The sequence below is a fragment of the Fulmarus glacialis genome, unplaced genomic scaffold, assembly GCF_000690835.1.
Source record: "Fulmarus glacialis isolate BGI_N327 unplaced genomic scaffold, ASM69083v1 scaffold8980, whole genome shotgun sequence".
Classification (NCBI taxonomy): Eukaryota; Metazoa; Chordata; class Aves; order Procellariiformes; family Procellariidae; genus Fulmarus; species Fulmarus glacialis.
The window spans coordinates 457-16,319 of NW_009189535.1; the positions used below are offsets into that span (position 1 = coordinate 457).

The 15,863-nt window shown below is 39.2% G+C and overlaps 1 protein-coding gene across 1 annotated transcript; it reads right to left on the reverse strand.

Moving 5' to 3' along the window:
- Nucleotides 1–965: 965 nt before the first annotated feature.
- Nucleotides 966–15,465, reverse strand: LOC104080142 (cGMP-dependent protein kinase 2-like). Its single transcript, XM_009582435.1, is given in 8 exon segments — nt 966–1,038; nt 1,844–1,938; nt 2,552–2,629; nt 3,949–4,012; nt 5,457–5,562; nt 8,423–8,536; nt 10,246–10,412; nt 14,933–15,465. Coding segments are annotated over 8 exon segments (1,209 nt in total). The 5' UTR covers nt 15,445–15,465.
- Between the last annotated feature and the right edge of the window lie 398 nt (nt 15,466–15,863).

A 15,863-nucleotide genomic window follows, 5' to 3' on the forward strand; every position in this document is an offset into this window, starting at 1 on the left:
CCTGTAGCCCTCCATCCCAGCATTCCAACTGTGGGACTCATTCCACCAGGTCTCACTAATACCAATGATATCGTAGTTCTGGGAGCTGACCAACGCTTCCAGTTCATCCTGTTTGTTTCTCATACTGCGTGCGTTGGTGTACAAGCATTTTAGATATGCTCCTGAGCCCTCCGTGCTCCCAGGAGCAGTGTCAATGTTCCCACTAGTATTGCCACCCTCTGGTGATGCCATGCCAACCCTTGGTTTACCTACTGCAATCCTTTTGGTATCCCCTTCCCCTAGAATGCACCAGCTTTGGCATGCTTCTCTTCAACCTGTTTAAACAAGCTAAAGAAGAGAAGAGGAAAATGCATTCACAGCCCAAGATGCCATCTCCTGGGCTGGGGTAGAATCTTAGCCCTCAGTAAGAGCCCTTTTGGGATTCAGCGAGGAAAAGGATGGTGGCTGTCCACATTCCAAGTAAGCATCCTTACAGCTACCCCTGAGAAATGCAGGTTTGTTGTTTCGCTTTCCACTGGGAGCTTCCTTTCTTATATCCGCCATCTGTTCCATTTTTTTCCACTTTAGGAAGTGTAAAATTGGCTTCTACCTGGCAAAACCAGGAATTTGGCTGCATGTCCCGCTCGACAAAAGGACATCCTGAAACCAGGGACACGCAGGGGCTTTTGTTGTTCCCTGAGCCAATGAATAGCACTTAACAAATGTGAAACATCACCACCACAAGGAGAGAAAGAAAAGAGAAACTCTGAACTACTCTTAAGCTTCTGTGCTCCTGCACCTTCTGTCAGCCTCTCTTCATTAGGTCTTTGTCTAAAGCATAGCCACAGCTCAGTATTCCAAAAGCATAACCACTCGTTCGGTATTCACTTAAGAAAACATTGTGATTGTGCCTACAGTGAAGTCACATCTTATTGTTAACCCACTGAAAGAGGATGCAAGACTTTCATTAAACTGTAGCATGATACTTACTCTCTATCTATAACAAGGCACTCCACATTGTTTTCATCTGCAATAACGTTCGCTGATCTGACATCATCACTAAGAATTGAAACAGATTAGAAGAATTCATAAGCATATTAAAATCCTCAAAGTACCTCACACTGTACTCATGGAGGGTCACAGCTGCTATAAATGAAAGTCCTCGAAGGCCTTTGCAGCCTGCATCTGGATTAATATTGCTGAACCAAAACCACAATTACAGCATTTTACTAGTCATTATTATCATCTAGCACAGTATTTTTTCCAATTTCAATAGGGTTTGGATCATGACTTCCTTTAGCAACCTTCCAAGAAATCAGGTGAGATGTAATTAGCATTACATCAGGACTTACTACTCATTTCTGAAATGATCCTCAGATATAAAACATCCCAGAGACCAAATAATCCCTACTCAATCACCCATACAAATATGTGCTGTATGAGCTATTTGGCTAATAGGTCCTATCTTCTCTGTACTCCTTTTCTCTGTCTCTTACTATCACGGGCACCGGCACAGAAACAACAGCTCAGTCCAGTAACAATGGAACTTATCCATGCTAGGAGTCATATAGAGTCTGGCACAAGTTTTCATCACAGCTTTTACTGAAATATAAACAATAAGCAACAATGCAGAGAGGGCCCGCATTTGACTTTTTCAGGGAAAACTGAAGGCAGATGACAGTGTATACTTTCAAGTTGTCTCTCTAAAAACCAAAACATTAAGACAAATTCAGCCATTGCCTTCATCTGCTGACTTTACAATCAAAACAAAGATTATATTCAAAACAGCCATAGTTGTAGAATCTGACACAGTGATAGGTCAATTGAAATACTATACATCCTGAATCAGACAACGTGAACTAACCTAATGAGAGCCTTTTCTCCAAAGTAATCTCCTTTATGTAGATTTTTAATCAGCTGAGGCTGTGAGTGATCTGCAGTACTCTGGGTAACTATCACCTGGAAAGTACAGGAACAAAAATTTAGCAAGGTAAGTTTCAAAGTATTGCATGGTTTCTCCTTCTTTTCTGTGTGTTTCATAAATGTTTTAAACTCAGTAATGCTGCAGAAAGTTACAAATATATATAGTTACTCCCTCTTCTCAAAAATTAAAACCATCAAACATTGCCTGACACCTCTCTGATTTTTGCTGAGAGATGGAAAAATGAATATATTAATAATTGTCCACACCCCAACATTTTCTCCTTATACCTTTTAAAACAGAGCAAAATAAATCACATTTTAATGAAAAGCTGAAAAATACTTCAGTTCCCACAGTGGGCAGGCATCATATGAGCTTTTTGTCTTCTCATCTTAACAGATAGTCTCCAGAAATACTAACTAACATTTTCCCCCTCATGAGACTCCGCTTCCACATATTCTGCTGATGCCCACACCCTTTAGCAAAAAACCAAACCAGAATATCTCCAGACACAGACACGTCCTGGAAACTTAATAGAATCCTCAAAAACTCTCTGCACAGATTTTACTGAAGACCACAGCCCTCGAGGTAGCTTTTGAAATACAGGTGTTTGTATATGTTACTTCATAAGTTAGGTTTATTATATCTTACCTTTCCTTTTGCTATTATAAAGAAGGTATTTCCTTCTTCTCCTTCCCGAATAACATAATCTCCCTTGTCATAGTACTCCTGTTGGGGGGGAAGAGAGAGACAATATTGTCCAATATATCATTAGCCTTTTTGAAAATTCTGATTATTATGCAGAGTTCTTAATACATCTGATGTTCCATTGATGATTAACTTCCTATCTCCTGCATATGTTGCATCCCATAATAATATGCAAGCATTCCACTACACAAAGCATGGTGGCCAATCTGTAACATATCTTAATGTTATTTGTTTATTATTTGTTTAAAAAAATATTAACACTGGTATCATCCTTATGAAGTAGAGGAAAACGAGGAAAAAAAAAATATCAAAAGCTCTTAAAAGAGTTCTAAATCAAAATCCCATTTCCAAAAGTAATTTTGGGCTTGACATTTCAGTGGGAATGCCTAAATTATCTATTGCAAGCTACCAAAGCACCAACTCTTCTGTCTCTGCTAAGGGGCCCCGCCTTCATTACCTGATTGTTTAACTTTCAATCAAGCATTTTTTTCATGTTAACTTTCAGCTTTGTGATCTGTTCCTCATAAACAACCACCTCATTTTTTTGTCCTCCAAGTGTTTCCTAAAAGTTCTCCCTTGCCAGGAATCCCACAAAAAAAAAAGTCACTGCTTAGGATACTGCTGTGCTAAGACCATTTGCTGTCTCACATAATCAACACCATGATCTCCTCATCCCCTTGTACTATGGCCATGCATCACTCTATGTGCCTCCTCTGACTCGTTGGGACTGAGGCTCTTAGTTTTCCGAGGAATTCTTGTTCTCCATCTGCAGAACTGTTGCAAGACTGGGTTTCCTAAGACTTTCCCTATACAAAAAGCATTAAGAGTTACCACTGCTCTTGGAAAACATCACAGCTATGACTATATATCAAGCCTTAACATCCAAAGGCTGCTGGCAGATGCAGCCCATAGCACAGACATATTTGGCTGGTTTCATATGTCGAAGTTGTTAGGCCTTTTTCCCCTTATATTTTGCAGTGTATGTGGTCCAAGGCATATGAAAGTATTACATATCCATGTTGCAAACAGGTAAAGCATGATTACCAAAAAAGAGTCAGAGACCTGGACAGCAATTTTGTGCTTAATCTTAATAAAGGCTAGATTATAAATCCTCTTATCTACTTGCTTGACTCCTTCGATGCCAAAGATATAACTTACTTTTATGCCACTAATTGTTATTATTTGCTGCCAATCTGGAATTCCACTCTGACCACTCCAAAAACACCGTCATATTAAAAAAAGCTTGGTTGTTTTTTTGGTTTTGTTTTTACTTATTTATTCTTCTTTGTTATTTTGAAAGCTTACTGAATACTATTTAGAAAAACTTAACAGTATCTTACCACCTCCAGGCAGTCCATGATCTTGGTCAATTTATCTTCAGGTAAGTTTTTCAGCAGGGACACACTTCCAGAAAACAGAAATGCAGAAAAAACCCACCAAAAGTAGTTATCACTAACACTTTTTTCATGATCTCTTCTCATCTATACAATTTGTACAGCCACATTTTATAACTCGCTAAACTGGTGGTGCTATACAAAACACATAATATCCAACTAAATCTTAATTTGGAAAGTTCAAGCATTCTCATCTTGTTTTTTAGATAAACAGAACTCGCACAACTTATGACTTAGAAATGTGGCAAATGTTGGTCAGTTTGTAAATCAACTTTGTATTTCAGTAGGGGAAAAAACTCTAGTGGGCACATGGACTAATTTCAAAATTCAGTTATACAGAATCCGTTAATTGCAAAACCAAGACATTATAGTAACAATAATATATTTTCAAATGCACTGCAGAGACTGCAAAATCAGACAAAGGTAACAACTTCAGTACTATTTGGACAACTATTAAAAGAGAATCCAACTACAGTGATGATTTAGTGAACTTGCTGGTAAGAATGAAAAAACTTCCCTTCCTGAGCACTCGGGCTTGTAAAAGTTAGGAAATCACAGAGCTCTCTAGCTACGCAGGCTCAGCAAAGAATTATTTATAGAAATCAAAGATGGAGATGGATGCAAAAATACACAAGACATTCTATGCATGGCAAGGCTTGAGATCTCGATTTGAAGCCATAACAGAATGGTTATTCTTTGTTAAAGAAAGAAAATATGAGACCAGCTAATTATGGTTTGGAACTTCTAATTTGACCTTCTTCCTAAGGAAATGGACTGTACAACTCTCAGTGTTCCCTGCAGGAGAGAGAACTATTCTACTCTCTGCAGATTTCCTAGTAATTTATGTTAGAATTAGTTAATAAACCAAGAGAGACATGCAGTTCTTATATTCAAGTCTCCAAGGCATGAGGAATATTCCTTAATCTACTCCAGCAGCAAATTAAATTCTAGTAGGAGGATTTCTTTAACTCTATTTATTTATTTAATATATTGTTTTAACTTCTAGCCATGTAACCTTCCTATACCTTTGTTCCATGGTCAAGCATTGGAACAGGCTGCCCAGGGAAGTGGTTGAGTCACTATCCCTGGAGGTATTTAAAAGACGTGTAGATGTGTCACTTAGGAACATGGTTTAGCGGGCATGGTGGTGTTGGGTTGACAGTTGGACTCGATGATCTTCGAGGTCTTTTCCAACCTTAATGGTTCTATGGTTCTATGATTACTTAAAAGCATTCAAGCACCTATTGCTGTTTCCTAATGTAATACAGGAGAAAAACAATCAAAATGAGAAAAATTATTTTGTGAGTCCTAAAAATCAAGACATAAATATTCAGGTTTTTGAGGTCCTTTGCATTAAGAGCACCTCTTTTGCTTTATAAGACAGGCACAGTATTGTTGTGCACCTTAGGAAGTAGCCCAAACTAGTATTAGAAATAGAAATGCATTATATTTACCTTCTAAGGAAGTTTCTATATTGTTCTTGTCTTGTTTGTGCTGTCACTCTCATGATATTTTGAAACACTTCTCTGTCCAATGCCCATGTTTTAACATTGGTGATTGCTTTAAGAAAACAAAAACCAACAACAAAATCAACAACGTTTCCAAATGATTTGATCAAAGGTATTACAGTATCAGTCATGGTACAAGACAGACTAGCTCTTTCAAAATGCCCAAGGCCAATTTTTAAAATATCCAGCACCTACTGCAATCAGACTTTTAAAAGAATTCAGCACCCACTTAAACAATGCTTACTAAAGTAAGGCATAGATTTCCAAACGGTTCCTCAGTGCACTTTCCATGCAACTCACAGGCTAAGTAACTTTGAAAACCTAGACATTTACTATGAGCACAAACAGGGCTGAATGCTTGTGAAGATCTACTCCTAAACACGGACAGTCATTGCACTCAAAAGCTGCAATGTAATCTGCAAAGGAGCTGATTTGAAAGAAACAAAAACTTGGATGAAGTTTTTCAAAACTTATGAGGTAAATGTTGAATACTATGGCTTGGATCCTTCTCTAATTCAGATTACATGCAAATGGTTGTGAGATACGCAATAAGATAGAAAAAACAGAGGTCAAGAAATACATTTCATTTCATTTAATCCTGTGACCCTCACACAGTTTTCCTCCAGTGTAGCCCTTTTATAAGAGAATAAAGGATAAGCAAAACATTAATGATTATCTTTTGAAAGGTAATCAAAATATTAATACAGTAAGCATGCATAAGATCCAGCATCAAAGATGCAAATCACTAAGCGGCCTCTGTGTGCAATCATTGACACAACAGAACACATTGCACTTTTTTTTTTTTTTAAGCAAAATAAGATGATTCTATTTAATTTAATCTCTTCTTTTAAAAGATGCTACACCATATTCAGCAGTTTTCTTTCTGTCGTAAGACGGAACAAAACTGTTTTCTCTGGGATAAAGCAAAGCTACAGAAAAAATTAGAGCAATTGATTTCCTCAATATATCATAAACATAGAATCATTTTTACAGGAAAGAAAAATGCCAGGTTTAAAATGATGCACAGTCATCCGTCTTTGTACTTAACCCTGATATACACATATGCTCTTAACTGCCATTTATCAAAATAGCCCAAAAAATATTTTTGGATGCTGGAAGGGAGAACAAAGGTATTGCTTTGGTTTTGTTTTTGTCCTAAATAACATCTTTCAGTTTGCTTTGCATGAAGAAAATATGGCAAGTATCCAAGCTATAGCAAATGCATTTCCTGTATCTTGCACCTTAACTAAATAAAGCAACTATATAGCTAGAAAAAAGCCTGTAATCTCAAAGATGAGATAGAGAAAGAGAAATTCAGAAACACAGGAGTAAATCACGTTCCCAGTTTCAAATACAGCTATTGCATATAAAGATGCTGCTGGGTAGCAGCAGCCGTTGAAATGCTGTCTGGCTAAAGTCCTTCACTTGTCAGTTTTCAAAGACTGCAGGTAAAGGGTGTCACTAGATCCAGCATTAAGAAAGGGTTTTCACATACGCATTTACTAGTCATGCTCAGTTATGGCATTGTACTGCTCTTCCTCCACAACAAAAACACAGGAAAGCTATTGGGGAGGGGTGGGTTTCTGCAGTGATTTTAAGTATTCAAACACCCTTTCTTGCCCATAATTGGACAATTCTTGTCCTACCTCAAAACCAATTAATGTTACAAATGTCTAAAGCAGCATGACATCTCACTATGCAGAAACACTACTTTATAACGCTAATACTATACAGCAGGCAAAAAAGAAAAATAGGGAACTTATTCAAGCAGAACAGTGTGCTAGTAAGAAAAACAATCACATTATTTATGCTGTTCTGTTTATCAGGCAGCAACAAAAACAGATTACAGGTAATAACTTCCATCTGCACAGCCAGCAATGATTAAGTGCTTAAACTGGGTGCATGAAGAAAGACCAGAAGCTTTTAAAGCGAACAACTTCTTGTTTTATTCCATTTGCTCCTTTTTAAGTCAACATGAACTCTTCGTACTTACTGGTGGTTCAAAGTTCCTGCAGATTTAGACAAGAACAGAAATTAGCCTTCAAACACAAGTAGTATTTATGGAATGGTGGAGAGTGGAAAAATGATGACTTTAATCATATTTGGTCACTTACTGGTCTGTCACAGAATAATTATGGCAGGTTAGAAAAGGAATCAAGGGGTACTTAATGGATGAATACCCAGTCTTATGCAGGAAGAGGGATATTTGTATCAGAGCAACACTTAACAACTCCATCTTGGTCAGCCGGTAAACACAAAGCAAGAGCCAGTATTTCCCTCTGAGAAACAGCACATGTCACCTAGAAGTTTTATCTCTCCCACTACCACATTTGAGATCAAACTCACATCTTCTCCCAAGCGTCAGTTGCAAATGCTAGGTGCAAATGGATCTTGGCAAGACTCAGTAACTTAATGATTCAGAATTAAAAGAAGTACAAAAGCAAGTACTGCTACATAATTTATTTCCTCTTGAATTAGGCTTTATCTGCTCTATTAAAAACGCCATGATTCTAATATCTTTTCAAACTCACTGTAATTTCAGCCTCAGGGTTGCATTTGATACAAGAACATAAGAGCCAAAGACCATCGCTCCTACTAAATCATTCAACATTGAAACATGATACTTCCTTAGCAGTTAGTTTGGTACAGATCTGGCTAACCAGCATACTTTGGAGATGCCTAATTGTTTATCAAAGGTCATGCTAGAGATGGAATTATATTCATGGCATAGTATGATTAGAGTTCTCAAGCAGAAAGAACTCAAGGAACGAAACATGAGCTTACTGTAGATAATCAGGACATGCAGACATCTATTAAATGAAAACTTCAAAGAAAATCTGGATATAACAGGTACTTCACAAAAGTACATAGTTTTCATTTTGAGCAACGTTGTTATAATGAACCTTAGGTACCTTTCACAGAGGCTGTCCGTGTGCAGTTGTATAAAATGGCTAGTTCACCAAATGCCGTCCACACAGGTATTGAGGAGAGTAGTTTATTCTGCTGAAAGACTTCCAGGTTGCCTTCTGTCAAAAATCATCAGGATGACAGGTATTAAAACTGAGCTCAACTGCACAGAGTGAAGGGAAAACAAAACAATATATTTCTGGCTTCGCCACTCCCTGGAACACAGGAATGGGAGCAACGATGCAAACATTGCTTTGAAACACAGGTACAACCCAGTAGAGATTTTTTTTTTTTTAACATACTGCTAATCTACAAATCCCTCTGGAAGGGAGGGAAAGCTGAGAGAAACTTTTCAACACTAAAAAGGCCATGGAAAAGGGTGATTCTAAATCCTGATGGGATAAACCTTTGCTACAACAAAACAGTCAGTACTGGCTCAGATAGCCTAGTGTGGTGTAGACAAACAAGTCTTAAAATAGTGATCACAGGAGAAATTCTCATGACGTTTGTCTGTTCGTACATGTGTATGTGTATATATGTGTATTGTATATATGTGCAGAATGCAAAGAAGAGGGCAGAAAAACGAAAAGCATATTAAATCTTCCTTTAAGAAATTGCCTTTGAGCCTTACTACAAACCTAGCAAAAGTCAAAGAAAGTCTGAATTTCTTCACAGGTTATGGCCCCAAAAAACCTTCCCTTAAACATGTTCTGAAAGTTTGGCCCTCTTCTCTCCAAGACACCCACTGACTCCTCATAAAAGGTCTAATGTGCCAGAAAAATTTCCAGGTGCACAACTTCTTCCTCATATTTCATCTGTTTTTCAAAATGTTATCATTTTGTCTAGTAAGAATATGACTACCCCATTACAAATCCTGCCTCCTCTTTCTCCCTGCACCATCTATGTTATCCTAACACAGTCACCATCAATTTTTCAAACTAACGCATCCATATGAAGACAGAAGACAGAGGATGTGCTTTATACCAGTATGCTCCTGGCTTAAATATTCCTGCCTCAACAGAACATACTCCTTACAGCATGAACTCTATTTCATATGAGCTTCTGGGCCTTCTAGCGGTCCAATATTGATGAAGTATGCAAATTAATCACAAACACTAATTTTTTTTTATGGTGAGAAGATGAAAGAGAGTATTGCCGCTAAGAGCAACTTTCAGGTGTTAACTTGGGCTCTACTATGGCTGATCCGTAATTTGAGATTTGAGTAAAAGCACAGTAGCAGTCAGCACAGATGACTGCAGTGAGATTAATTCAGACCTCTTGGCATTATTTTAGGAAAGCTTTCTTATCCTAAAGCTTGGTTTTTGTTTTGTCGGGTTTTTTTCCAGAAAAAACAAGCAGCTGTTTTTAAAAAAAACTATAAGCTTTGAGAACAGTAAACTCAGACCTCATCTCTCAATTTCCCATACACAGAAAATGGGTATAAGCTCTTATGAATGTTGAAAAGTAAGTTTATTTCAGAAGTGGCTTCACTATTGAGCAGTTTTCTGTATTTTAAATTACACCTGCTCTTCCTTTGGAGAAGAAAGGGTTGGCTGAACCTACAACAGAAAGGATTTACTGGCCTCTACACTTTCAGAAATGAAAGATGTCACAAAACAGCATTAAATTAATGTTCAAGTTTCTAAGGCACTTTTTGTTGCTCTCACTCGGTTTCATAAAAGTCACAGGTAAAACTTGCATTGCCCTTAGCAGGGCCAGCATAAACGATTTAAGAGCACAAACATCATCTTTGTGGTTTCCTGCAAAGACTTCTAAATTACTTCCCCGTTTCTTGCACTTGTGCATTGTACGAATAAGCAGTATTCACCTTTGAGCACAAAAATGTGATTGCCCGGCTCTCCCTGCCTGATGATGTAGCTCCCTTGCTGGAAAGTTCTTTCATACATACATTCCACCATATCTCGGATCTGGTGAGGCTCCAGCCTCTTCAAGAACTGATTTTTATTCAGGGCATCTGTGATAAGCTTCTTCTCACTGGTTTAAAACAAAAAAACCAAAGTTTAAAAGATCCAGCATGGTTGGGCTATATTATTCACCAGGCATTCATTCCTCTCAAGATGTTTCCTCTTATTTCTAACATGACCAGTACCACTGACAAATGTTACAATCCTTGCAATTAGTATGCATCCCATTAGCTGTGCCACACTATGCCCTCTCCCGTCCTGTGTGACCCTGCCTGCAGAAAGCATCAAGTTAGATGTAAAAAGGCTCCCAGCAGGAGACACAGTCCCCAGAAAGTTTCACACTGTTTCTCACCATATTCTTTCCCCATTGCACGTATATAGCCTTGCTTATCTGAAGGAAAGAAATGTGAAGGGTATGTCTTCACATACCACTGCCTATACAGGAATGGCAACTTGTTATAAAATCAGGTCCACTTTTCTAACATTCTAATACATTTTTTCTAATATCCAGCAAAAACATAACACCGATGATAGTAATAAGGTTAAAGTCAACACTGATGGTACTAAGACCTCATCAAGAGTTTCTCCTTTGTGGTGAGGAAAAATGCAAGGAAAGAAAAGTACGCAAAACCACGATTAAGGTGCTGCTGTTTCTTAGGAGAATGTTAGAAGACATAGGTGGTGGGAAAAAAGAAACAAGTTGTAAATGAATGTGATTGAAAAATGACTACAAAGAATTTTCCTTGCACCTGCAAAATAACATTGATCCTGTGGCATTCCCAGGTCATAGCTACTAACCAAATTTATGATCAGGACATGATTGCAAGGTCAGCTTGCAGAGTACCTGTTGAACATTGTCCCAAAATTCACAAAATAAGTCCAGGATCCAGGAGAGGTGTGTGTGGAGGTGGAGGGTTAGTGCTGATCCCTTCCGCACTGCCCTTTGCCCTCCATCCACCTCCCTGCAAAACTCTTCCTACCTGTGCTGTGCCTGCTTCCTTTGCACAGATTACAACAAACAGCATAAATGCTACTACCTGAGTTAAAAATCCTGTAGTAGTCTGCTCATGTGGGATGCCAAATATACTCTGTCTCCTTAAGAATGAACAGATATGAAAGAATCTTCCCAAAGCAGGCCCTTTCCTCTACTGCTTTTAGGAATTTTTAGGGTATAATCAGAAGTAAAAATATGACACAAGAGCTCGCAGATATAGGTATGCAGCCATTAATGCTGACCTCTTTGCTTTCTGAAATTCAGCACTCAGGGAAATAAACTTATATTATATTGCACTTTGGTGATGCTATAGCAAACTACAGCCATCCTGAGTTGTTTTGTTTAAAGTCTTTGGAAAAGCTTCACGGTATCCGTAAAAGTCAAACAAAAGGCAGGTAAAGTAGGCACATCAGTGATCAAGGACTAGCCTGTCAGGGCCCTGAGGGCAGTAATAGGCCTTAACTACACTGATCAGCCTCACTTGGGACCACCATCCATGCATCCTCTGCCCATTGGCCTGCATACACTATTTAAGCTCAGGTCTGGGCATTCAATTCTTGCCTGAGTTATGTTACAGAAATAATTTATTTCAGTTTTGTCTTCTGGATGGGTATTGGCCCAATACTGTAAGTACTTTGTTTCTGTCTCTTGGTTAAAGCTTGCATCTGATTGATCTCTTCTTCTGTGGGACTCCTGGTGGACCCTGTTATCACCACCCTGCTCTGCCTACCCTGTGCAGACCTTGTGGTATGGTGCCCTGGTTAGTGAGGGGATTGTCTGTGCTGTAGTCACCCCCTGTTCACTTACTCTTGTGGAGCAACCCTGTTCTTGCTGCTCCCTGAGATGGGGAGCCTCTGCATAATTTCCTGCAGTAGTAACTACATATAAATGGGTAAGTTGTAAAGACAAGAACAGTCTATTTGAGGTGCTGGTGGAAAAGCCCAGTGGCTGGATTTTAAGAAGAAGAAAATGTGGAAAAATCAACAGTGGATGAATCCACTAATAATGACTAACCAACCAAAACAAAGCTGGCTGTATGTACATACTGGGCAATCTATGAGTTCTGATTGACTTGTGTATGTTCTGGGGTAAGGGCTTCCTATAAAGCAGTGCCTTGAACCCAAGCCAGAAATGAATGCAATTAAACAACTGCTGCTGCACTGATGGAGCTTTTATGGACCTACTGAGTGGTTTTCCTTTACTGCTGAAGTGAAAGATAAATTCTGCCTTTAAGTCCCCATGTTCCTAATGTGCATGTGTAAGGAAAGTGCATAACAAAATAAACACCTGTGCCGGTTTTGGCTGGGATAGAGTTAATTTTCTTCATAGTAGCTAGTATGGGGCTATGTTTTGGATTTGTGCTGAAAACAGTGTTGATAATACAGGGATGTTTTCATTATTGCTAAGCAGTGCTTACACAGAGTCAAGGCCTTTTCTGCTTCTCACCCCACCCCACCAGTGAGTAGGCTGGGGGCGCACACGAAATTGGGAGGGGATACAGATGGGACAGCTGACCCCAACTGACCAAAGGGATATTCCACACCATATGATGTCATGCTCAGCATACAAAGCTGGGCGAAGAAGATGGAAGGGGGGTACATTTGGAGTGATGGCGTTTTGTCTTTCCAAGTAACTGTTATGCATGATGGAGCCCTGCTGTCCTGGAGATGGCTGAATACCTGCCTGCCGATGGGAAGTAGTGAATGAATTCCTTGTTTTGCTTTGCTTGCATGCGTGGCTTTTGCTTTACTTATTAAACTGTCTTTATCTCAACCCACGAGTTTTCTTGCTTTTACCCTTCTGATTCTCTCCCCCATCTCACTGTGGGGGAGTGAGCGAGTGGCTGTGTGGTGCTTAGTTGCTGGCTGGGGTTAAACCAAGACAACACCCTAACAGATTTCTGAGGCGTTTAAGGCCCACTCTTGCTTGTATTCATAAAACAATGCAAGGTTATCATCAAAACTAGGTTATGTGGGAAAATCTCCTGAGGAAAATCCAGGAATGAACAATCAGTTAAGGCAAGTAAGTAGACCTACAATGTTACTAGCCATATAATGACTGAAAATAAGTAAAGGTAATGAAATGAGGCAAGAAAAATAAAATCAGGTAGCTATGGTGAGGATTGTGTTTAGAAATAGAGATCATAACTTAGCTTCTGCTGAAAGCAATAGGGTTATTAGAATATAATCTCTACTAAAAACAACCTTGCTTATTTAATTCACCCTGGCCTGCATCATGCATACAATACTGCAATAAAATACCATAATGGCTCATAAACTGAGCTCATAAGTGAGTACTAAAGCTTCCAGAACTACAGAATAGGAGACTATGCTGTTTTCAGAAAGTACAGCTGGCCACAGAGCAAAGGTCACATAAGTATTATAACCATGGCTCAGGTTCTTGAATCAGTTGCAACTCTGTCTCTGAAAGCACCCTAGAAAACTATCTGGTGGACTGCAGTACAAGGATCGTGCCAAGGAGAAGACAGGCAATTACAAATAGAACTTTCCTAAAACAAACAATTATTTAAACTGCCCAGGTACTTGTGACAAAATGTTATTAAGTTCCCTTACTCTGGAAAAACACAGCTAGCCAAAGATTTTGGCTCCTTATGGTGACTCAGGCAGCCTTTCTGGTTCACAAGACAGCCTCTAATGTGCAATGCTGGATATGATGGATGAGAAATCAAGTCTGATAACTCTCAGGTCTACTCCAGTACAGACTCAAATGCACCATGAATTCTTAACAGAATAATAAAGCTCCCCACAAATCTGAGGCACTTAAGCTGCTGGCTGAAGTTCAGATAGATTCTGGCTACCACCATGTTAAGACAGATATTCAGGTTATGTCTATAGTGCAAGGTAAAAGAGGGTCTAAAGTATGTTTAAGGATACTAGTCTGATACCTCTGTCCACAAGGTCAGCTGTGACCACAGATATTTCTGGCTCTGGCAGAGGCTAGAAGTATAATTGGATTCAAAGAGGAACAAGTACAATCAGGTTCCTACACCATGACTGTCAGAAGCTGGAGGGCAGGAGGAAGCTGCTAAGAGGATAATCACACCATACAAAACATTTCATTATATTTTGCACCAGACTGAGTTGAAACTGGGCTTACAAACTTTGTACACAGCTCAGAATCAGTAGTGTCCGTATTGCATTTGGGAGGGCTGAGCTGGGGCCACCTGCTCCTTCCCAAGCCATCCATGCTATAGGAATAAGAATCTGAACCCATGTGAAGGCATCCAGCCTTCTACTCATCAGTGCTCCAGAGTATAGCCTAAGCTGCAAGCAGTAGACAAACCTAGACCCGAGAAGGGGCTTAGGTTCTGCTTAGCTGGCAGTAAAGATAAATCCCAAAGAGTCTCCTCAACTAAAATACAGAGGCTCCCCACCACTCTGCATCTGAAGTCTGTGGGACACAGATGATTCTTGGTTAAAATTACACACAAACTCAACTAGCATCTAACACAGTGACAAAGCCTATATAAAAAAGATGGATACTTTAATCTTGATTTATTATGAGAAGAGGATATCATTGTGATAAAAGTAATATCCTTGTAACACAAGCATTTAATCCCCCTGAAATGAGCTCACCTGGAATCCTTTTGGATTCTTGCTTTTTCAAAGGAAAACGTAGCTTGCCTGTTCAAATCATACAGCTGTGTTGTCGGCTCTGCAGATACACCTTCCTTGGCTCCTATCCTTCTATTGGCAGAGACTTGAATCCTTGAAGCCACTTTAAATGGAGAAAGCTGAAGAGAGTGCTCTCCTTGAGTGCTAACAACATCCTGCAGCTTGTTCAACTGTATACATTTGCTCTGAAATTCCTTGGTGAGTTCTGCTATGACCTTAGTCTGCATAGCCAGCTGTTCCTGAAGCTCAGCAACACGACTTTGACCCTCCTGCAACTCTTGATCTTTTCTCTTCAGATTCTTTTCCAGTTCAAGCACCTTGCTGCAAAGAACATCAGCTCACCCATTGATCACATTGATGCCTAGACCTGGGTCCTTCAAAAACTTATGGTTGCCAGTACAGCCAACTGAGAGGTTTACTACGTGTCTATCTGGCCGCCTCAGATGCTTGGGTTTCACTGATCCATTCCCCATTTTGTCCAGAGACCTAGGTGAGAAAATAAATTTGCAGTTTTATTTCATTCCCCAACAAGTAGAAAAAAAAATTCATGGAATGGTAAATAACGAATTTAGTATTTAACTGGCAGCTTAATTTGACATATACAACTATAGTAAACACAGTCAATTCCTTTCATCCTTTCCAGTCCTGAAAGTCAGAGGAGTAACGGGGAAAGAGAAGAGGTAGGTAGGTTGGTGGATCCAAAGCAAAAGATTGGATGGCTACCACTTCTTTTTTAAGAGTTGAAGAAGAGATGTGTAAGATCCTATCAGCCTAACGAAGACAAAACAAACAGCAGGAAGGAAAAAAACTTGAGCTCTACTGCTGAAGCAAGAAAATTGTTAGAAGAAAAAAAAAAAAAAGTTGTGTCACTTCCCCATTGAGAAATAATAAT